Raw genomic sequence first — 21293 nt, 5'->3', positions numbered from 1 at the left:
TGGCCCCGAGAAATGGCCCTGCTACCCTGGGGAGAGCTCATTCACAGGGGCCCAGCCGGATTCTAACTGGGAATATGTTGAACATTTGTTGCTCCGAAGCCTTAACAGACCCTCACAATTTACTTGTAATTCTGAGTGATAGCCTCACCCTTCTACGGAGGCTGACAGGCTTCCCGGGCTAAGGCATGGCGAAACGGGAGCTCCTACCTGCCCCCAGCACCACACGAACGGGAACACCACCTCTCCAAACATTGACAGACTTTATTACGGGAGGTTCCCACCTGGGATCCCACCCTCTTAAATAAAAAAGTGCATAGAAAAGAAGGGATTTAGAAACCTTTGTACAGTATCTACATCCTGGGCCCCCAGGGCAGGACGGGGGCGATTGCTGGGTGGGGTGGAGGCAGGGCCTTTGCCACCTGCATGCCCACATCCACCCTGAACAGGAGGGTGGGGGTGAGATGCTCTGGGAGGGACGAGGGAGCCCCCAGACGAGGGGCAAGATGGCAGCAGGGGGTGTGGTGGGCAGCCACGGCTTCAGTTCAGGAACCGACGGCAGCGCTTGGCGCCACAGTTGCAGGGCAGCTTGTTGCTGGCATCCTCAATGGGGAACTTGTAGTCATAGGTGAGCTCCTCACCACGCAGGATGCGGCGCAGGGCGAAGATGACGATGTGCTTCTGGCCCTCCACGTGGATGACTCGAGAGAAGCAGTTGGGCTCACACGAGTGGTTGATGAAGCGGGCAGCATTGCCGTGCATTGTGGCATCCACCACATCAAAGTCATCCATGCGGAACATGTAGCACCCGATACCCTACGGGGATAGGACAGGGCAGTCAGGTGCTCCGTTCCCACGGATCAGCCCCACTCTATCCCCTCGTTCCCACGGCCTGGGGGAGCCCACCTTCCCGTCGTAGAACTTCTCCCGCTTGTCAGTCAGCACAGAGCGAATGACGATACCGGAATACTCAATGACCATCTCGCCGGCATCGATGTTGCGCTTACAGAACAGGCCCCGCCCATGGATGGCAGATCTGTGGGGTAGGATAGGCAAGGGGGAGCTCAGGGGGCAGGGGGACAGAACCAAGGCAGCCCCACACCAGGGCACCTGTCCATCCACCCAAGGGGCATCCTCCCCCCCAACCCCACTAACCTGTAGACACCCACAGCCTCTTTGGATGTCTTCTTGAGGTGGCGAAAGCGCATGGCCATGGGCAGCTCCAGGCTGGTGGCACGTCTGGTGGGGTCAGCAGTGTCACAGGCTGGTACCCAGGAATGACCTCTCTTGCCCCTGGTCACCCTCTTTAGGACCCTTCCAGAACACCCCCAGCACCCTGGCCTGCCCTCCATACCTGGTTGACCTGAGCTGCACCTCATCCTCTTCCTCGTCACAGGTGGCTCCCTCAGGGAGCACCCGGTGCTGGGAGGCCAGGAAGTTGAACATGTCAAAGGTACACTTCCTGCAGCAGAGAGAGGAGGAAAGAAGGGAGGATCACAGCCATTCCTTCAAAAAGATGCCACCTACCTACCCATTGGCTTGGGCCTGCCGCTGACAAAAGAAATACCGCTACCACTGGAGACAGAGAAAAGGGGAATGGAGGGGGCTCGTTCTTCCGATATGAACTTTAGCAATAGTTCCTGGAGTGGCCTGGCATCTTCTCCCAGGCCTCAGTTTCCAATCTCTACAGACTTCATTCCCATGCTTGAGAACTCCCACAGGGCTCCCCAGACCTCTCACCGGAGATAGACCTCGGCACGGGCTGCCCCGTGGGGATTCAGGGGTGGTTCCTCCTGGCCCTCTCCCTGCTGGTGGTAGCGGAACTTATAGTGCTGACAGCGCTGGGCCCCGGGAAGCTGCTCTGCCAGGAAGATGACAGCGTCGTGGTGGATGCCCAGGAGCCTTGCCCCGCTCATTCCTGGGGAGAGTCAAAGGTGAGGACACACAGGTCATGGCAGAGGCCCACCTTGTCCTCTGGGAGTCCTTCCAGCATCCCTGTGGGCTCTCCCCACTTACCACTGAAGGAGAGATGTCGGAGGCGGGCGTGCCCTCGGGCCTCTTGCACCTTCTCAATCAGAGTTCTCCATGCCCCTGAGGAGGGAGCAGGGCCAGAGCAGTCAGGACGGTGCTCCACCAGACACCCGCCCTCCGTCACCACTACTCCCGACTCACCCTCCAAGCTCTCTGCCTCCACGCTGAACCCATCCTCACTGCTGATCTCAAAGCGCAGATGTGGGCCAGCCCGTTTGGGGGCCTGGTTCTCTTTGTCCTCTGGGGATGGAGGCTCTTCCTCGGAGCTCGAAGCCTCACCTGATCCCAAGCAGCAGGTCACAGTAGGTGAGGGTCACCACTCCTGGACTCCAGAGTCCCCGGTTCCCCACCACCCTCCCTTCCTCTCCCTGCACAAGCACAGATACTTGGTCGGTGGCTCTCTTCCTGCTCTAATTACCCAGCGAACCCTACAGGATGGACATTATTATTCTTTTTAGTGTGTACTTACTTATTTTGGAGAGAGAAGAGAGAGAACGAGCACAAGCAGGGGAGGGACAGAGAGAGAGGGAGACAGAGGATCCGAAGTGGGTCTATGCTGACAGCAGAGAGCCTGATGCGGGGTTGGAACTCACAAACCGTGAGATCATGACCCAAGCCAAAGTCAGGCACTTAACTGACTGATCCGCCCAGGCGCCCCTGGACATTTTTTTTTTTCTACAGGGCCTGCGGTCGCTTTTCTACGGGAGTTCTTGGCTAGATGAGCATTTACACAGAGGCCTGGAGTGCCCTGGCTCTGCAGGACACACTTCTGGTTCATTCAAACCCAGTTTACAAAAATGCCCATCTACACCCCTCATTCTTTCTCTCACAGAGAATTTAAAATACCAGAGAGGTGCATTTTACACATGTATTTTTATATGCACAGCATATCTGTATAAATACTGCAAATTTATTATTATATAGGCCCCTAACCACAGAGTCAAGTACGTGTATCTTATGAGTTATTTAAGGGATCTCTCAGGGGCCAAAGATTTGGAAAACATAGAAGACAGAAGTTGTTGCTATAGGAGATGTAGATATGAGAGACAGTGGAACGTCAAGGACAGCTCAGGTTTGGGACCTGAACACCCAGAAGGATAAAACTGCCAATGACTGAGATGATGAGGGAGAGGGAGGAACAAGTTTGGGGTGAAGGTCAAGAGCTCAGTCTGGGACATGCTGAGTCTGAAATTCCCCTTAGAGAACCTGCCCTTGAAACCTGCTGGGGGAGACGGCAAACAGGTGGCAGGATCTAGGAGCCCAGCAACCAATCTGGGGGCTGTCGGAATTAGAGATGGGATCCAGAGCCATGCAGTAGCTGAGAACATCTGAGAGTACAGATAGAGAAGTCAAAGCCAGGGCCCTGGGACATGCCAAAGTGACAGGCTGGGGCAATGACGAGGTATAACTAGATTGGTGAGGAGAGGGGTGGAGTTCTGGAAGCCAGAGAAGGAAGTGCTGCAAGGAGGGAAATCAGTGCAAATGCTGCTGCTTGCTTAAGCAGGGTGTGGACTGAGGACTGTCATGGCTGGGGGGCGGGCGTGGGGGGAACCTAAGTTTGAGTGGAGTACACTTTAGGAGAGAGGCAGGACCCACTGTGGCCGCACCTTCTCCCCACACCACTTCTCTGCGCCAACCTGACTGCGTGCCCTCCCAGCCCTAGGCATGCCTCTAAACCTGATTTGCTGTGCGACCCACATCATCTCCAGGCCTCAGTGCCCCTGCATCCACCTCTGACAGTTTCTTCTACCTCCTCTTTGCCCTTGCCCCATCCTCACCTCCATTGTTCCCTGAACCCGACAGGCTGACTACAGGGGCCTCAGCCAGGCGCTCTCATTGCCTTCTTTCTCACGGTGCTCGTTCTCAGCTGCGGTACACTTGCTAATGTACGTGTCTGTTTCCTCTACCAAAATGTGGCGTGGTCCCTAAGGGTGGGGACCTGTCCGTCATGGTCACTGCCATAACTTCACACCACCTCTGACCCCCATATGCGGTCTTTCAGTTAAGCAGTCTCTGTCTACCTCGCTCCGCTTCCACGCTCAGTAACTCAGCACTACGTAACGAGAGAATCCACACATGTGGACAGGACTCGGGCCAGGAGAAAGAAATTCCGAGCCTCAGGTGCTCAGTTGCCAGCTTGCTTGGCTGTAGCCTACCCCTCTGCCGCGGTCCTCTGTAACCAACACAGCACTGCCCTCCTAGCTTCACTGAGGTTGGCAGCCCAATCCACTCTGTGTGCCCCCATCCTGTGTCCTGATGTCTCTGCCAGTGCGCTAACCTCACCTTTCCCCCAACGCAGCAGTCTCCTATTCAAACCCAACCACCATGCCTCCTCCCACCTCCGCTTCCATCCACAAGCCCCCTTCCCCCTCCTCCGTGGCTCTGCTGTCTCAGCCCTCACACAAACCCCTCTAGGTTGCTGCCTTCCCCTCAGACCCTTACGCAACCTTGCTGGCAAGATGCCTAAGTCTTGTTTTGGCTTCCTCATCAACCACAGTCTTCAATTCTGGACCCTGATACAGCATCCTTCCCAGCCGGTACACCAATCCTAAACCCCACATGCCTGGTGTTCTCTGAGGCAGTTAGGACTACCGACTATTCCCTTCCCAGGGCCTCTGGGACACCACTCTCCTGTGATCTCCTTCCTACTGTTCCTGCCCCTCTGGGTCCTAGGTGAGCTCTATCCTCATTGGCACCCAGGTGCTCTTATCTAGCTGCATGGCTCTGAATCCCATCCCATTCTGACAGCGCCCCCCAGCTGCTCAGCTTTACTAGGAACCTAACCCTCTGACCTTGGCAGATTACGTTCTGAAGCTGACCTCCGGGCTCCTGGGCATGCTGCACGGGTACTTTCGAAGGGCCTCTTACATGGAGCTGAAACTTCCTCTCCATGACTGTTTCTGCCATGGGTCACACTCTCCCTGAGAGTGTCTCTAGAACTCTTCACACCTAGTCTCGGGCTCATAGCCAGGTGGGTGTGCGATGTGTGTTTTTGGAAGTGGCCTGATTCTGAACTGACCACCACCCAGCTAAGGCAAGCACAAGGCAGGGAAGCAGAGTGACAGGCCGGTTCTTACCTGAGTAGTGGTGCCACTGGGACTCAAGCAGCAGGTCGGGGGGACCATCAGGGGCCCGAGGAGGACCACCTTCTGGGAGTGACAGCAGAGGGGACCGGTCCTGGAGGGGCCTGTAAGGAGAGACCTGTCAGAAAAAGGAAGGGACAGAGGTCCTAGAGCCTCCAGGGAAAGGGGACTCGCTACTCACCTTGGGCTTTCCTCCCCCGTGGGCTCCCCAGGCTCATCCAAGTCAAGAACTCCACGCACTGTGGGCGTTTTCATCCTTACTCGGCTAAACCTGGGGGAGGAACCCCGAGAAGGCTGAGCTGCTTTCCCCTGCCCACCTCTCACCCTCCTCCAGACGCAGCACACTCACTCACCCGCTGCCACTAAGCCCTGGACCCTGGGGGGCATCCTCCAAGGACTCTCCATCTTCCTCCAGCCGGGGAGTCTTGTTTGGGGGAGGCGCTGGTGGGGAACGGCCAGAGAAGGTGGACACCCTCTTGACGCGGATGGCCTGATGGGGTGGGCTGGGGGGTCCACTGCTCAACACCAGGGTCAGTGGAGGAGGGGGTGGGGGTGGGGCGGGGCGGACCACCCCTACCACTGGCAACACACCCAGCAGCGGTCCTGGGGGCAGAGTCCAGGAAGCAGGGGCTGTAGGGGGGATGGGAGGGGGCAGAGGTGGCTGCTTCACTGGGGGTGAGACGGGTTCACCCTCCCCAGCCATCTTCACAAACACTTGCCCCAACTTGTTGACAAGGATGATTTTGGATGTGGCGGGTTTGGGGGGCTCAGGGGCAGGGCCCAGGCTCAATACCCGGACCCCTGGGGCCCCAGGGAGCCAGGCAAACGTCCGAGTGGGGTCAGCTGGGCTAGGGGGTAGGCCCTGGGAAGGCTGGCTGCCATTGGCCAGGGGAGGTGCTGGGGGGAGGGGTTCCTCTCTGGGTCCAGCACCTCCCTCTCCAGGCCCTCCTAGGTTCTTCAACACAAAATCCACAATTTCTGACGGCAAGTCCTCAGGAGGTCGGGTTCTGTCCCCTGCAGCCCCGATGACCCCAGCCCGGCCCACTCCTGGCCCTGAAGGAGGAGTCCCCTGGCCCCGAGGCTGCTGGACTGCCTCTGCCTCGCTGTCTGTGCCGTCATCCACTCCGTCCAGCTGTTCGATGCGGGGGGTTCCAGGGAGGGCACCAGGGGCCAGGGCAGGGCCAGACACCACAGTCACAGGGAAGTGGACATAGCGGGGGGTAGGGCTAGCCTCCTCCTCTGAGCTGTCCCCTGGACCCCCGTGGCTGCTCCCCACTGCCCCTGCGGCCACAATCTCTTCCTGGAAGGGCTCAGTCCCCAGCAGGCTGGCCGCAAAGTCCAGGTCAGCAGCACTCAGTCCTGACACCACCTCCATGTCCTCAAAGTCTGGGCCCAGGTCTTCAGGGGGTGGTGGAGGAGACGGGGCTGGGCCAGGGGGAGCCAGCTCCCCTGAGGTAGGTGTGAGGGCTCTAACGACTGAGGTAGGAGGGGGCACCCTGAGCTGTGGGGAGGTTCTGAGAGGGGGAGAGGCCCGCCGCGACGGTGGCAGCCTTGGGGTCAGGGGGCTGGGACGACGGGAGCGTCTGGGGGGAGCTGGAAAGTCCAGGTCTCCCACCGTAGGGATGTGGTGGGTCAGAGAAGATGGACTTCCTGTTGGGGGGAAGGGTCAGTGTCAGCCACAAGCTCCTGCCTCACCCACCCACCCCGTCTCCCCAACAGTCCCAGGTACTCACCAGGGGAGGGCAGGGGTCCAAAGGAGACACCCCCCAAGGGCCTCCGGGATGGTGAGTAGTTGGGCACTTTGATTCGAGCCCCTGAGAAGGAACGGGGGGCTGGAGGAGGGGCAATGCTGAGATCTGGCCGAAGTGGGGGGTCCAGGTTCTGAACAGGTGAGTGGTGCTCAGGAGCTCCAGGGATGAGGGCATCTGTATCTGGCGGGGGGTCCACATGATCCGGGGGTTCTAAAGAGGCAGGAGAATGGCATCAGGAATGACAAGGACCCTGTCAAAGCCTCTCCTCACACACCCTCCCTTCTTTTGAGCCAACCAAGGCTTCTCCACCCCCACCCAATGGTCTGGTCACAATGTGCACTGGTTCCCAGTCATCACCCAGGTTCCACACCCCTCTGTGGTTTCTTCAAAATGTCCACACACACCTGGGTCAGGGGCCCTCTGTAACTCCTCCTCACCCATCTCTGCCATCTCCCCCATTCCTGGCTGCCTACTGTTCTCTGACTCAGGCCCCACATTCCACAAGGGGCACTGCGCGCTCTCCAGCAGGGCCAGTCCTACCACTTTCTCACCTGCACTGCGCATCCCTGCCACATCAAACACATCCGCCTCATGCTGGCGCTTGGGGCTCCCCATTACCTGGCTCCACCCGATCTGTGAGAACAAATCTCTGCTGCCGCCTCCAACACTCCCCTGCTTCCAGCCAGGGTGGCTGCACCCTCCTCCCCTCTCCACTTCATATTGGAACCTGGCACAAACTCCTTTTCTGCAAACATAATCCGAATCTCTTCCTTCTCCCTTTCAGCTCACAACCTCTCCTTTTACTGATCTCCAAGCCCAATCTTTGAGGTGTGCCATCCAGCGCTTGGCTACATCCCTCAGCACTGGTACAGCCATGAGGGGACCAATTTGGTTTGAATCCCGATTCCACCACCGTGTTACGTAGAGAGCAACTGCCCTTTTTAAGCTGCAGTTCGGCAGAGCTTGCACCTTCCTTGTAAGGCTGTGAGGAGCACCACGGGAGCACATAACCCCAAGTCAGGTGGCCATAAACATCTGTTTGTCCAGAAGCTGCCACCCCCCACAAGTAGGTAGCATGGTGCTCTTCCCTCACTTCCTGCAAAATGCTGAGCACAGTCGCTAGCACATAATGCTATCAGTTACTGACACCATGACAAACGGAAGAACGACAAAAAACCTAGAGTATCTTTAGGGGAGAGGGGAACCGGGTAGTGGGAAACCGTTTGAGGGCAGCATTCAGGGAAGGAAATGAGGGAGTTCCAACACCCATACCTGAGGAAGGGGTAGGGCTGTGCACAATGGTCTGGTTCTCCTCTGCTGCCTCCAGGTGAACTGGCTCTTCCCTTGGACCCCACGGACGATACTCCAGAATACGACACCGATACCAGCAGCGCCGCCGAGCATCCACTGTGCTCCAGTACAGACGGGAGCACCTGTCAGGTGGGTGTGTGGGTCAAGAGAGTCAGGACAGCTTGGGAAGTGGGATCCAGTCCTGGAGTCCTTCAACCCCACCCAGGCCCCCTGGGCTGCTCACTGGTAGCCAATGGGGAAGAGCCGTCCCTCGCAGTCCGAGAGATCAGACAGGGTACCCAAGGAGTCAATTCGGATGGAACCTACAGTGCAAAGAAGTGATCAGAAGGGTGGGGCCAGGCAGGGTCAGGAAGACCAGGGTACAGAGCAAGAGGCTTACCAATGAGCACATTGATGGCATCAGGTTCGAGCCCCGTCAAGAATTTTCGCTTAAAGTTGATGCCCTCAAAGTCCACATAGACTCGGCGGAGAACATCAAACCCATCGGGGGTCACAATCTCCTGGGAGGTGGGTGGCAAATGGGGTTGCTGGATTGATGGGGGGGGGGGGGCGAGGGGGCTGTGAGGGAAGGCTCTGGACGCAAGGACTGGACAGTTGGGTGCCTGGCTCAAGGACTGAGGAAAACAAGGGAGACACCAAGAGGTAGCTGGGAAGGGCTGAGGGGCTAAAGGGGCCAATGAGTGGAAAAAGAGAGAGCAGTGTGGAGCTGTCTCCCCCATGGTCCTGACTCACCTTGCCATCCAACAGGTCTGTGTGTTTCTGGCAGAAAACTTTCTTGTCGTCCTGGAAGATGCAGTAGCTGGCCCGGGCGCACATGAAGTGGAAGTTGCTGAGGCAGGAGGAAAGGCAGCAGCCCACCGTGGCTCCAGGCTTCAGGCAGAGCTCACAGCGCTGCGGGTGGAAGGGGCTGCTGACGGGAGAAGCCAGTGACCGAGACCCGGGTCTGATGCTCAGCATCACTGTCTGTGAGACTCTGCTTGGGCCCCAGTCTAGCCCAGCACCTCGCATAGCAAAGGCACTCACCAAACATAACCTCTTCCCTAGATGCATCCAATGCCAGGTGCGTATCAAACCTACTTCAAATTTTCTGAAGCAGAGTGTTGCAGTAGAGAGAAAAATAACAACAGCTAACGCTTACTTAGCAGCATTTACCATCTTTCTCACATAATTTCCTAAATATTTATTTAAGTAATCTCTACACCCAACGTGGGGCTCAAACTCAAGACCCCGAGATCAAGAGTTGCATGCTCTTCTGACTTGAGCCAGATGTCCCTCTCACACCATTTTAATGTGAAACCTGTATCATTTCATTTAATCTTCACTGACCTCCCACCAAGTAGATATCCCCTGTGCTTCACTTCCTAATCCTGAGGCATCCTACGGCACCTAACCCAGGTCCCACACTGGCGAGGAGAGGTTCTAGCCCCGTCAATACCTCATCTCATAGGAACACAGTAAGAGCTAAGTACCACACTGCATAGAAAGCATCCAGAACAGGTTGAATCAACAAAAGATCTTCCAACTTTTAATCTCCCAGACTTCAAGCTCAAATGGGGGTGGGGGGGTAGCCGCTATCATTGCAGCACCAGAGTCCTGGGACAACCAAAAAATGACACCCAGGACCAGCGGTGAAAGGACATGTTGGGGTAAAGACTGTGAAACAGGAGCTGTCTCCCCTGCAGGGGGCCCTACCTGAGACCCCAGGGCTGCCCACCTCTCTAGGCCCGGGCTCTCACCATCTGCCTCCCTCGAGCTACAGCAGCATGCACGTTTTTGAGGGAGCCATCATTTTCCTCAAACACTTCAGCTGACCAAATGGCACAGTTGACATGTGTCCACTCATTCTGCCCAATGTATAGGAGCCGTCCCGCCTCCTGGGGGCAGAGGAGAAATGGTGTGAGGCGAGGCCCCAGGGACTAAGCCCCAAAACCTGGGACTTCACATGGTAGCCCTCACCTTAGAGTCTGCATCCCCATATTTGAGGCAGAGCGCACACTGACGGGGGTCCTCCAGGTGTGAGAAAGCAGCTGGATCCTTGCCCTGAAAAGCTGGAAGGGGTGTGGAAAGGGAAGTTCCAGAATCAGGACCTAGAGTTTGTTCCACCAACTCAGGGGCCCTGGCTTCCAGCCCCCACTTCCCAGTACCTGCTGAGGGGTCCCCTGGAGGCTGCCCTGATTCTGGGGTCTCTGGTTCCTGCTGCCTCCACTGAGCGTAGACATGGTCCAAGGATGGAGGTAACACGGCATTGGGAAGAACTCCGCTGTGGACAGGCAGGGTCAGCATCTGACACGTCTAACATGGGTGGCCACCCAAATCTTAGCCTAAACATGCCATGACACACTTGGTCCTCTCTCCATGTGGCATTTCTCCCAGTCTCCCAAATGAGCCGGGGCCCCCCCATGCCACCTGTGACACGTGAAATGCTGTTCCTCATGTCTGTAATAACTCTTTTTCCACATCTCAGCTGTGTCATCTCTTCTGGAAAGTCTTAGGCCCTAGGAACCTTCTCTGGGCTCTCATATCCCCTTGGACTTTCCCATCACCACCCTGACAATCTGGCTTATCAGGCATTAATGTGCCTGTTCAACTTCAACTCCCACCCCCCCCAAACATGGCTAACTCATTGCTGTCCCCAACACTACCTTGCACAAAGTAGAAATAAAGCGGGCTAACTGCACAATCTGAGTTTTTGCTGACCTAGAATCCCCAAGGACGCTCCTCCTGGCTCCACCGCCCTCTAGATGCTAACTCTATTCCTCGTCCATTCTCAGCCCAGGTTGACCCTGGATTCCCATGTGCCCTTGCTTTTGCCCTTATCCCCTAGATCCCCTCCTGCTACCCAGCCTTGCTCACTTCGGCAGCCGGGTACTCCGTCGCCAGTACTTGGGGTCATGGGCGTCGAACCAGCCGAACGCAGACTCTAGCAGCTGGGGAGTGGGTTAACAAAATGAGAAGAACTGGCTTCCCCAGGCAAGTTGGTGGGGGCAGGGTCTGAAGTACCCACTCTCTCTTCCCCACTTCCATTCAAGCCACCCTATAGGCTTTCCCCAAAGTTCTCACCTTCAGTAGGAGCCCCTTCATCTGGCCTCCAGCCCGGCGCTCTGGGGTTTCTCCTTCTTCTGAGTGCTTCATCAGGATGCCCACCATGTCCTCCATAAAGCTGTGCTGTAAGGGAGCTTGTCAGGATCAGAGCCCCCACCCCGCCCCCAACCCCCCTCCTCCTGACACCCACCTGTTCCTCTGTGTCCCACTCACCACGGACTTGTAGTGGCCTTCCTCGAACCGCCGACTCACGGCTTGCAGATCACAGGGCCCCGGGTGCAGCTGCTTTCCAGCCTGCCCACACTGCAGAGACAGGAAGTCAGCAGGGCTGGTGCTGGGCCTGGCCCCACCCCCCCCTACCTCCCGAGCCCCCAGACCTGAGTGCACAGCAGCAATGGGCCCGCCACCTTGGAGCTCAGTAGGCCCTGGAGCACCTGGCGTAGGCCCCCCTGCAAGGCCCCACTCAGGGCCTCTCGCCAGCGGGGGTGCGTGGCCCCTGCACACGGTCCGCAGGTATATAGCACGGAGTCTGGCAGCCCAGAAAGGATCTCATAATCTTCATCTAAAACAGCCAAAGTAGGATAGGAGAGAATGGTTTGGGAGGACGTGAGAGTTGGCTCTCAGCAGCCCCTAGAGGTTGCCAAGGATATTAAGCCCACCTGTCCCATAAGGGCCTGTGCTGTGGGTAGGACGGGGACCCCCTCCGGGCTGAGGCAGCAGCCCAGACACTCTGCTGCTCACCCGAGAGTCCCTCGCACTTGGCGTGCACCCAGTGGTCACACTGTGCACACTGCATCATCTTGCTCTCGTAGTCGTTGTCTTCATAGCAGCGTGTGCAGATTGGGCAGAAATTTCCTGCAGAAAAGGGAAGAAAAGGGCAAGTCAGAGGAGCTGGGGCCACTACCTGTCCCCTGGAGGTCTCTCTGGGGCCACCACCTCTTGGCTGCCGTGAGGGCTGCCTCTGCTATGTTCCATCTTGGGTCCCTACTATTCTCAAATCGTTGGCTGAGGATAAAGCCTCTTTTAACCCTGTGACCCCAATGCCTCACAAAGAACCTTGCTAAATATGCTGCCTGAGCAAATGGGGAAAGCCCGGGTTTTCAAAGTGCTCAGTAGAGTCCTGAGGATCCAGGGGACATGTCAGGGACCACCACAACAATGGGATCTAGGCCCCCCCACTCCCACTGTCCTCAGAGAAAGTATGTCCCTCTATCTGAGGTACTGGCTAGGCTTCCGTGGGAAAGTACCATGAATGGAAGGAAAGGTTCCGCGGCTAGAGAATACAAAGCCACTAGAAAAACACATCTGTCCTGCTTGTCTAGGAGCCTGGCCCACTGCCCGGTGTCCCCCAGGGCCCAGGTCCCCTGACAGGTCCCCACCTTTCTCATAGAGCTGGGTGCACCTGGGGCAGAGGCTGTAATCTCCAGACCACTCGACGTCCCAGTTCTTCCCTGGAGTCGCCCCACAGCTCTTACAGCGTACGCAGGCTGAGCAGATCTGGGGGCGGGGGGGGCAGGGTGACATTAGGGGGAGCAGCCTGGAGCAGTGTTGGGGGGTACAGTGGGAGGAGATGGGCAAAGAAGACTGGATGGCAGGCAGGAGACAAATGAGAAAGCACAGGTAAGAGGAAAAAAAGTGGGCAAGAGAAGCAAGGAGGAAGGAGGGAGAGGAATGAAGTGGGGGAGACTGGCACAGGGAGACAGGGAGGAGTGGAGATCAGGCAGGAGCAGGGGATTCTGAGCCCAGGACCTTGGAATCCATGAGCCCCTGCAATCATCCTTTATAAGTTTTGCATGTATGTCTCGTTTATACGAAATTTCAGAAGAGAAAATGCTGTTTATCAGATACACTCTCACAAGGACCTCTGACCTTTCCCTCCTCATGGAAGCCCTGGCCTAGAGTAAGTCTGGGGGTGGTAGCAGCCTTAATTAGAGCTCCAAAGCAAGGGGCGTGGGCCTCGTCTCTCACCCAGTGGCGCCGTTTGCGTGTGGCCCGGGTTGGGTAGCTGGGCCCCAGGCAGGCTGGATGATAAGCATGGCGGCAGCGCTCACACTCCAGGAGGTGCTGTTGGGAAGTTCGAGAAAGACAACAATGGCAGAACCTACTGACACAAGAACATCCCTCTCCTCCATGCCTCCACCCACTCGCACGGCTCCCGTGCCCAAACCTTGGATCCCCGGCCTTTGCGCCCACACACGTGGCAAAACTTGCAGCGGCGGCAGCACCAGGTGTCATGATGTTGGGGCAGGGGCCGTTCGGCCTCCTCCAGACAGAATGGATGGAAAGGGTCACAGCAGACTTGGCAGAACACCAGCTGGGGGTGGGGAGAGTGAACAATGGGCACAGTGTAAGGCCAAGAGGCCAGGGATGAGACCCTGCTGAGAGGGCCCAAGAACTCAGGCAAGGAGGGCCAATGGAGACCTGAGGGGCTGTGGGAAAAGGCGGGGATCCAACCTCATGCAGGCCTTTACTGGCACACAGCAAGCACACCATTGGCGGCCCCCCTGGCACGGAGGTGAGCACACTGAGGCCGCCCATCAGCCACACGTTCTCCAGGTCACAATCCTCCTGAGAGGAAGAGAGGACACAGGTCAGAGAGCAGCCAGGAACACAAGCCAAATTCTTCTTTAAAGCCCTGGTTTTTCATATACGATCAAGTTTCTTCCAAACACGGTCCTTGAGACCCTCTTCCTCAATGCCATACCTTAAAATCCACACGGACCCGGTGCACTCCGTCAGGGGACTTCTGTTTTCCAGTCCAACCATTGGGAAAAGAAGTAAAGGGGCCAGGGGCCAAAGCGTCCTAGAAAGGGAGGTGGTGATCGGAAGGCCACCAAGGCTCACCCTCTGCAGACCTCCCTCCACACTGCCGTTTCCCCCAGTCTGCCCAGCCTTGTCTCTTGCCCAGATCCTACTTTGCTTTCCAGAAGGACAGGCCTGCCTTACCCCTCAGGGCCTGTCCTCTGGTGTGGAAAACACGGCACTCAGGTGAGTCCGTTACCCTGACTTGCTAGGAAGCTCCCGAAGGGCAGGAGCCATGCCTTCCACGGGGCTCAGGGTTCTTGGTGTGGGGCCTTGCTGACCTTGTCCAGGCGCCTTCGAGCCTTAAGCTGCAACACAGGCTGCAGGGTGGGTTTGCGGGGCCGGCTCTGCTCCTCAGGTTCTGGTACTGGTAGCTCTAGGCAAGACACATAAATGGTGAGGTTCCCCTATTTAGAGATTCCTCACCCTAAATAGGTGAGGTTCTTCCTTCCCTATTCCCCTTTCTCCACAACCCCCTAATGTTACCTGGATCCCCAGGGCCATCTTTAACTAGGACCCACTAGGATGACCCGGCTCAATAAGCTACTGAAAACCTCACGCACCAGTTCTCCCTATCCACACCAAACTACCTCCTTTCCTTGCAGTCAGCTATGTTCTCTAACATACTGGTAGGGCCCCAGGTCTGGGAACCCCGCCCCTTCTACACAAAAGACACGGGACTAACTGAAAGGGGAAGCAACAAGCAATTCGCACCATTCTCTCGGGGGGTCCGACGCCGGGGAGCAGGGGGACCCCCAGGCTCTGAGTCATCCGAGTCCTCGAAGATATCATAGGAGGGTCGCTGTTTGACGCAGCGCCGGGCTGACTTGCGCTGCAGTAGGAGGGAGTCCTGCTCCTCGGGCCCTGGGGGGGCCACCACCTCCTCCCGGGGCCCCCCAGCTCCCGCCCCCCGGCGTGGGCCTGGAGGACCAGGGGAGGCCTCAGGAGATTCATCGGAATCCCAGGGCAACAGCGTCTTCACTATCGTCCGGCCTGTGGGAACAGGGGACTTAGTAGGATCTGAGCTCAGCCAGGGACATGGGACACTGGGATGGACAAAAGCCAAAAAGAAGTGGGGCAGAAGAGAACGAGTACAGGAGAGATATGAAAGCACACGATGGAAAGACAACAAAGGTAGGAGACTGCAAAGATAAGGGGAAGAGAACAAAGAAAACATAGTTTCCTCCACACCACGGATCTAAACACAGTTGTATAAAGAAATACTCCTCAAGTCCTGTTACCTTTTTTAGCCAACCGTTCCATCTTCCGAGCCTCTATCTTGTCACACTTCCGGTATCTGGGGAGGGGAGCAGCACGTCACCAGGGTAGGGGACTGGTGGTCTGGGGGAAGAGAGGAAGCTCTCCACAAGGATGCCAATCCCACTGCTCTGGCGGGGCAGGAGGCCTGGGTGACTGACAACCATGGGTGGGAACAGAGGCTCCGCCCAGGCTACTCACACACAGCACTGCTTCTTGGTGTTGGGGCCCCCAAACTTGGGCTTGTCCAGGCAGTTGACACAGGACCCACAGTCCTGCACACGCAGGCAGCCCCGACAGTGTCCACACCGTGCCATCCGCATCTTCTTGCCATGATGGGAGGGCAGCGAGCGCCGGGGCGTTTGGGCCAGGGTCCCTCCAGACCCGGCAGGCTCTGAGTCTCCCCCAGGCCCTGCTGACTCCACCTTTCCCCGCCGAGACCGTGATGGGACACTCTCAGTCTCAGATGCTGATGACGTATCTAGCGTAATGCAGAAGAAGGAATGGAGTCACAAAGCCACTGGGCTTTTTACCTAGATCCCATTCAATTGGCCCTCTGGTCTCCACTTTCCCACAGTGCTCAGGTCCCTGGTGCCCCAAATCTGCTCTAAGACCCAGCACTCCAACCCACTTGCCACCTGCCCCAAGCATCCAACTCAGCGCCTACCCTCCTAGGCTCTTGGTGCATTTGCTCGCCCCCAAACTTGACACAGCTGTCAAATCTTCCCACAACACACCCGCCCCTACCCTCCGTGGCGATGTCCTGCCGATCCCGGAGAGGAAGAGCACTGAGGCGGGGGACGTCTTCGGGCACCATGGCCCGGGCCTGACCTAGGGCCACAGCAGCATGACGACAGACATGTTTGATGCGGGGGCCTTGCACAGGGGACTCGGGGCCCTAGGGGAGGAGAAACCAGGAATACATGTGGAAGTAGCCCCTTGTGCTCCTGCAACCAGCCTTCTTCAGAGGGCCTTCCTCCCACTCCATACCGACGGTCTCTCTCTCTTAGTTTCCATCGATTCATCTTCAGACCTGACAGAACCTCTATCTGAGAGTTGCTTGACAGTCCCCACGACTTCCTCCATCTGCCCTCCAGGGCTCGGCTGGTGGGGGGAATAAACAGGGTCAGAGGCTGGAAAGTGAGGAAAGATAGGACCAGCGGACTAGCGTGGGGGAGGGACGGGGTCAGGGAAGGAATATAGGAAGCTGAGAGACAGGAAAGGACTGGCTCTGAGCGTTCCCTGAAATACTGGAGGCTGACTGAGGAGACAGGCAGTTAAGGAGAATTAAGAGAAGCAAGGCTGGACGATGGGTGCAGGAGCCTGGCCAAAGCACCATGCTCACCGGCAACAAAGACGCCACCTTCTGCTGCTGCTGCTGATCGATCTTGAACAGCTGCACCTTGGCTCTCTTGAGGAGGCTGAACATTTTCTCCTCCACACCAGACAGTGGTAAGGAACCCAAGCCTGCAACACGGGCCTTTTCCAGTGGTGGCGGCTGCTGTGGTGGCGGCTGTGGCTGCAGTTGTAACTGTGGCTGTAATTGTGGCTGCTGTGGTGGTAATGCCTGGGGCAGCAGCTGGGTTTGCAAGGCCTGTAGGGGCTGCTGTAGCTGAGCCTGAGGCTGAGGCTGCTGCCCATTGCTCAGAGTTGGCGCCCCAGGAAGGGGCACCTCGGCCTTGACAGGAGTGGCGACCACAGGGGCAAATCGAGGCAGGCTGAGGTGGTTGGTGCGGCCCACTGCCCGTGGCTCAGGCTCAGCTGGAGAGTCATCGGCGGGAGGAGGCTCTGGCTCAGGGGCTTCAGGGGCCCCAAGAGGAGTAGTAAGCACCGATTCGTAGATCTTCAGGTGGGCTTCGCTTGGGGTAAACTGAGGCGCCCGAAGGAGCAGGGGCCTCCGGGATGGAGTGACAGGGGCAGGGAGTGGAGGTGGGGCCGGTGGAGGAGCAGGAGGAGGAGGGGGCAGTTCCCGGGTCAGTGAGGTCCAGCGAAATGTGGGTTCCCTTAGAATGGACCGTCTCTTTTCAGGAAGCGGGACTGGGGTAGAGGGGGGAGTTGGGGCACGCGGTGGAGAGGGAGCTGGTGCCGGTTCTGGGGGGGCGAGTGGGGACATGGCAACAGGAGGCCGCAGAGTAGGTGAGACTTCTACCTTTAGGGGCTTGGGGGGGTCTTCGTCCATAAATCGCCGGGGTGTCTTGATGACACGGGAGGAGCGGGCACTCACCACGGGCATAATAAACTGCCGGATATTCTTCAGGAAGGTGGTACTTTTGGGGGCCACAGTGGGGCTGTCTTCCAGAGGGCCTCCTGTGGTGGTGCTGGGGGTTGGAGTGGGAGGAGTACCTTCTGGCACTGCCCGAGCAGCTTCTCGCTCTGCCCGCTGGCTGGGAGTCAGGGGAGGCCGGCCCCTCTTCCTGGAGCATGTAGCTGGAACCACTGGAGGAGGGGATTCTTCCTGCTCCTCTGGGGCAGGAGGTGGTGGAGGTGATGGTGGGGGCAGAGGGGACACTGGGGGTGGTGGAGGACAAAGTGGGGACGAAGGAGAAGTTGAGGGAGGAGGGAGGGGTGGAAGGGGTGGTGGGGGCGGTGGGGGTGGTGGGGGTGGAAGGGGTGGAGGAGGTGGAAGAGATGGAGGAGATGGAAGGGGTGGAGGGGGTGGAGCGGGTGGAGGGGCTGCAGGGGCTGCAGGGGCTGGAGGCTCTGGAGGAGTCGAGGGTGGGGATGGCAGCTCTGCCTCTTCCTTTTCCTCCGCCAGCATCATCTCTTCAGGTCCAGCTCCCTCTACCTTCTCTTCCTCCTTCTCCTTGTCTTTCTCCTCTTCTGTCTCCTTCTCTCTCTCCTCCTCCAGCTTTTGTTCTTTCCTCCAGCAGGGGCCCTCTCCCTGTCCAGATCCAGCTCTTCCTTGGGGGGCATCCTGCCAGCTTTCCTCACGTTGATCTTGACCCTGACCTGATTCAACTCCCAAGGACAACTGTCCCATCTTCACTTTTTTGGCCTTTGAAACAAACTTGATGACGAGAGGGAGCCCGCCTCGGCCTCGGCCTCTACCTCCACGGCCTCCTCGCCCAGCCTGTCCTCCACGCTTAGGGGTCCCAGGTCCTGGGCCGGGCCCCTCCTTGCACTTCCAGCTGCCAGTTCGGTGTTTTACTGGAACCACAGGAGGTGGGGGCTCGGGTTTGGGGATTGTCACAGCTGCTTCTGCCACCACTACTGCTTGTTGCTTCTTCCTGCAGGGGCCTGCTGGCCGTCCTGGGGGCCGTCCCCGAGACCGACGTGGAGTGGAAGGCTCACATGTCCGGCCCCGGGGGGCTGGGGGTGCCTGGGCCCGCCGGAGAAGTTCAGTCAGTGCCTGTACCATCCGTTCTGTGCCTTCCTCACCCCGTTTCCGGGCAGGAGTCTTTGGGGGGGTAGGAGCAACATCTGCTAGGCGAGGAGGCGCAATGGGGGTCGTCTTATGCTTGCGGCCCCGACCTCGGGGGGCTCGACCTAAAAGGAGAATAGGTGTGGGGAGATGGGTCAAGCTAGCCCTGCAGACTGAAGAAGGCACTCCAGGAAGGCAAGGACTAAGTCTTACTTGTCTGTTTCCCCCACAGCCCAGCCTAGCTTGGGCTTGAACACAGAACACACTCTGTAACTGATGGAGACTCTAGCGGAACAGGGAAGAGCTGACACAAAGAGCAAGAATCACATTCCTGTAAAACTACAGAGGTAGAGTTTCCCCATCACTCACCTCGCTGGGATCGGAGCGCAGAGCGCAGGGAACTGGGGGCCACATCTTCATCTGAATGAAAACCCTGAAACTCCTGATTTAGGGGACCAGAGGTGGAGGGGAAAAACAGCAGTCAGTGCCAAAGCCCTCATTTCACCTGAGACTCAGGTATGGAGATATATCCCCAGTTTCCCTCTTAACATACCCCTACCTATTTACAGAAAAACTTAAGAAGCTGGAAGATGTGAGAAGAATAGAAAACAGGGTCTCTCCCTAGGGACAGAGGCACAGGGTATTCTGATCCCCCATCCCCTGTGCCGGACCACATCAGCACAGCCACCAGTGGTTCACTGGCCCAAAAGGGAAGAGAACGGGGTCTTCCCAGGCCAGGAAGTAAACACTACCCTCAGATTCCCTCATCCTCTAACTCAGAAAACGGTGGGACTTGTTTACTCACTCTCAGAATGTAGTTTCTTCCTGAATGAAGATGGGAACGGGGCACCCAAGTGGGGTGTGTGTTTCAAATGGTTTACTGTAATAGGTTCTACTCTGAGCCCTCAGGTTACTACACACTGTCCTAAGTAATACAACCCACACCTTCCTGACTTTTCTGGGAGGCTGAGGATAAATCCTGAGCTGAACTCAGACCTGCTAGAGTTCCCAGCCTCAGCTTTTATTCCATTTCTCTTCAATCTGTGCCCCTGAGAGGTAGCCTTCCACCAGGCTACCATCCCTCCACCTTAAGAGAAAGAATCAGGGTACTGGTGAAACCAGTGATGTGTCAAATTGTAAGGCCAGGCGGAGCAGCCTACAGGTAAGAGCCCAGAGAGCCCTAGCCTAGGTCCACTAAAGCCACGCTGCTGCTGTCAACCTCCACTGGTTGGGCATGCGGTACCCACAGTCTTCTCGCTCAAACCTCTACTGGCATAGCTTTGCCAACTACCAAGATCATCATCCCAGGACACTTCAGCAGGATGTGCCTCGGGCCCAAGTGCCCAGCTGCAGCCCGGCTTCTCTACCCACTTTCGGAGGCCTTTTGCACCGACACCTCCGTGCAGCCTATCTCCTCCCAGGCCTATCCGCAGGGCCCCACCATCCCTCCGCAAGGACCCTGAGAACCTCGCTTTCTCACGCCACCCCTCGGGGCCACCCAGACCCTTGGAAGCCCCCCGGCCTCCGCCCCGCCCGGCGTTGGGGACGCCTCTGACTGCCTCACCTCATCGTCGGATTCCTCGTCACTGCTCTCCTCAGGCACGCAGCCCCGGCTGGGGCCCCAGCCCCGGCCCCGGCCCCTGCCTCGGCCCCGCTGAATGCGCGGGCCGGCCCACAGGCGGCGGAGCCGGCGCAGGCCCCGGCGGAGCCCCAGCAAACGGAGCAGGGCCGTGTCCTCCCCAGGCTCGGCTCCGCCCGGCCCCGTCGCGCCGCCGCCGCGCCGCAGAGCTACCCGCACTCTCTCGGCTCCGCTGCCCCGTCCGCCGCGGCCCCCACCCCCGCCGGAGCCCCGCGGCCGGCCCGGGAAGCGGCCCCGCGCGGAGCCAGGCCCGGGGCAACTGCCGCCGCCCGCCGCCGCCGCCATCTTGGCACCGTGAGAGGGGCCGGGGAGGCGGGGGGAGGGGCGGCCCGTGCGCAGGGCCGGGGGGAGGGGAGGGAGAGGTGGGGCGGGGCGGCTGCGGCTCACGACAGCAACCAGCGCCGCCGCGGGGCTAGCGGGAGCCGGGGGCTGGGCCGACCACGCGCGGGGCACCACGGGAGCGGGAGTCCGAAACCAGTCGGCCGTCACCCTTAGACCGCGCCTGAAGAGCATAGACCCCGCGTTGCGGCCCGAGAGGGGTAAAGCGCAGGGGCCCCCGGGAAATGTAGTCCGGCCGCTTCGCTCCTTCCGCCGGGAGCTAGGGCCGCGAGAGCTGGGACTTTAGAGTTCAGAAAGCCATCTCCGGGGCTGCCGGGAAATGTGGTTCTCGCCACAGAACCCTCCCATGGTTTCTGTAGAGGCCAGGGCACGCTTGAACTACCACTCCCAGGGTGCAGTGGCTTCGGACCCTGGGAAATCCCAAAGACACTGGGAAATGAAGTTTGCGACTGCAAGAGGCGTGGGCTGCTAAAGGGGCCGCGGCAAAGGATTAGTGTCAGTTAGAGGTGCGACCCGGCGGTCGTTCTGCGCAGCATGGAGGGAAGGTGCTTGAGAGACCCCGGCTTTGCAGACCCTGTGCTCAAGGAGTGGAGGCGGGTGGCGGAAAGCAGGGTAGAGCACGCGTTCCTCGAGCCCTGGACTGGGGGTCCCAGACTCAGACCCTGCGCGCCGTCGCTTGC

General features: G+C 58.3%; 1 protein-coding gene across 1 annotated transcript; it reads right to left on the bottom strand.

Annotated features, from left to right (window-relative positions):
• Positions 1-243: 243 nt before the first annotated feature.
• KMT2B (lysine methyltransferase 2B) lies at positions 244-20574 on the bottom strand. The gene is made up of 37 exons (XM_047836731.1): positions 20200-20574; positions 19005-19077; positions 16620-18760; positions 16265-16378; positions 16022-16172; positions 15476-15755; positions 15259-15314; positions 14732-15010; positions 14299-14393; positions 13920-14018; positions 13670-13783; positions 13383-13529; positions 13184-13279; positions 12595-12712; positions 11957-12070; positions 11593-11777; positions 11429-11518; positions 11234-11338; positions 11027-11100; positions 10318-10433; positions 10130-10221; positions 9910-10047; positions 8906-9064; positions 8553-8673; positions 8397-8475; positions 8135-8295; positions 6845-7072; positions 5465-6761; positions 5293-5382; positions 5106-5215; positions 2170-2307; positions 2014-2088; positions 1738-1915; positions 1352-1459; positions 1153-1236; positions 904-1033; positions 244-813 (listed from the first exon to the last, which is right to left on the bottom strand). The coding sequence occupies exons 1-37, from the start codon at positions 20557-20559 to the stop codon at positions 538-540; spliced, it is 8271 nt and encodes a 2756-aa protein (XP_047692687.1). The 5' UTR covers positions 20560-20574; the 3' UTR covers positions 244-537.
• Between the last annotated feature and the right edge of the window lie 719 nt (positions 20575-21293).

This window comes from Prionailurus viverrinus, chromosome E2 (assembly GCF_022837055.1).
Source record: "Prionailurus viverrinus isolate Anna chromosome E2, UM_Priviv_1.0, whole genome shotgun sequence".
Taxonomy (NCBI): domain Eukaryota; kingdom Metazoa; phylum Chordata; class Mammalia; order Carnivora; family Felidae; genus Prionailurus; species Prionailurus viverrinus.
Note: the sequence above shows the minus strand (reverse complement) of the source record. Positions and strands in the feature narration are given on the sequence as shown.

What these genes read in the sequence shown, in the direction of transcription:
- KMT2B (XM_047836731.1), bottom strand. Translation starts at nt 20,559, where the DNA reads ATGGCGGCGGCGGCGGGCGGCGGCAGTTGCCCCGGGCCTGGCTCCGCG. An exon ending in ACCAAGAAGCAGTGCTGTGT is followed by an intron (nt 15,315 to 15,475) that starts GTGAGTAGCCTG and finishes TCCCCTCCCCAG; the next exon opens with ATACCGGAAGTGTGACAAGA. An exon ending in CACGCAAACGGCGCCACTGG is followed by an intron (nt 12,713 to 13,183) that starts GTGAGAGACGAG and finishes CCCCGCCCCCAG; the next exon opens with ATCTGCTCAGCCTGCGTACG.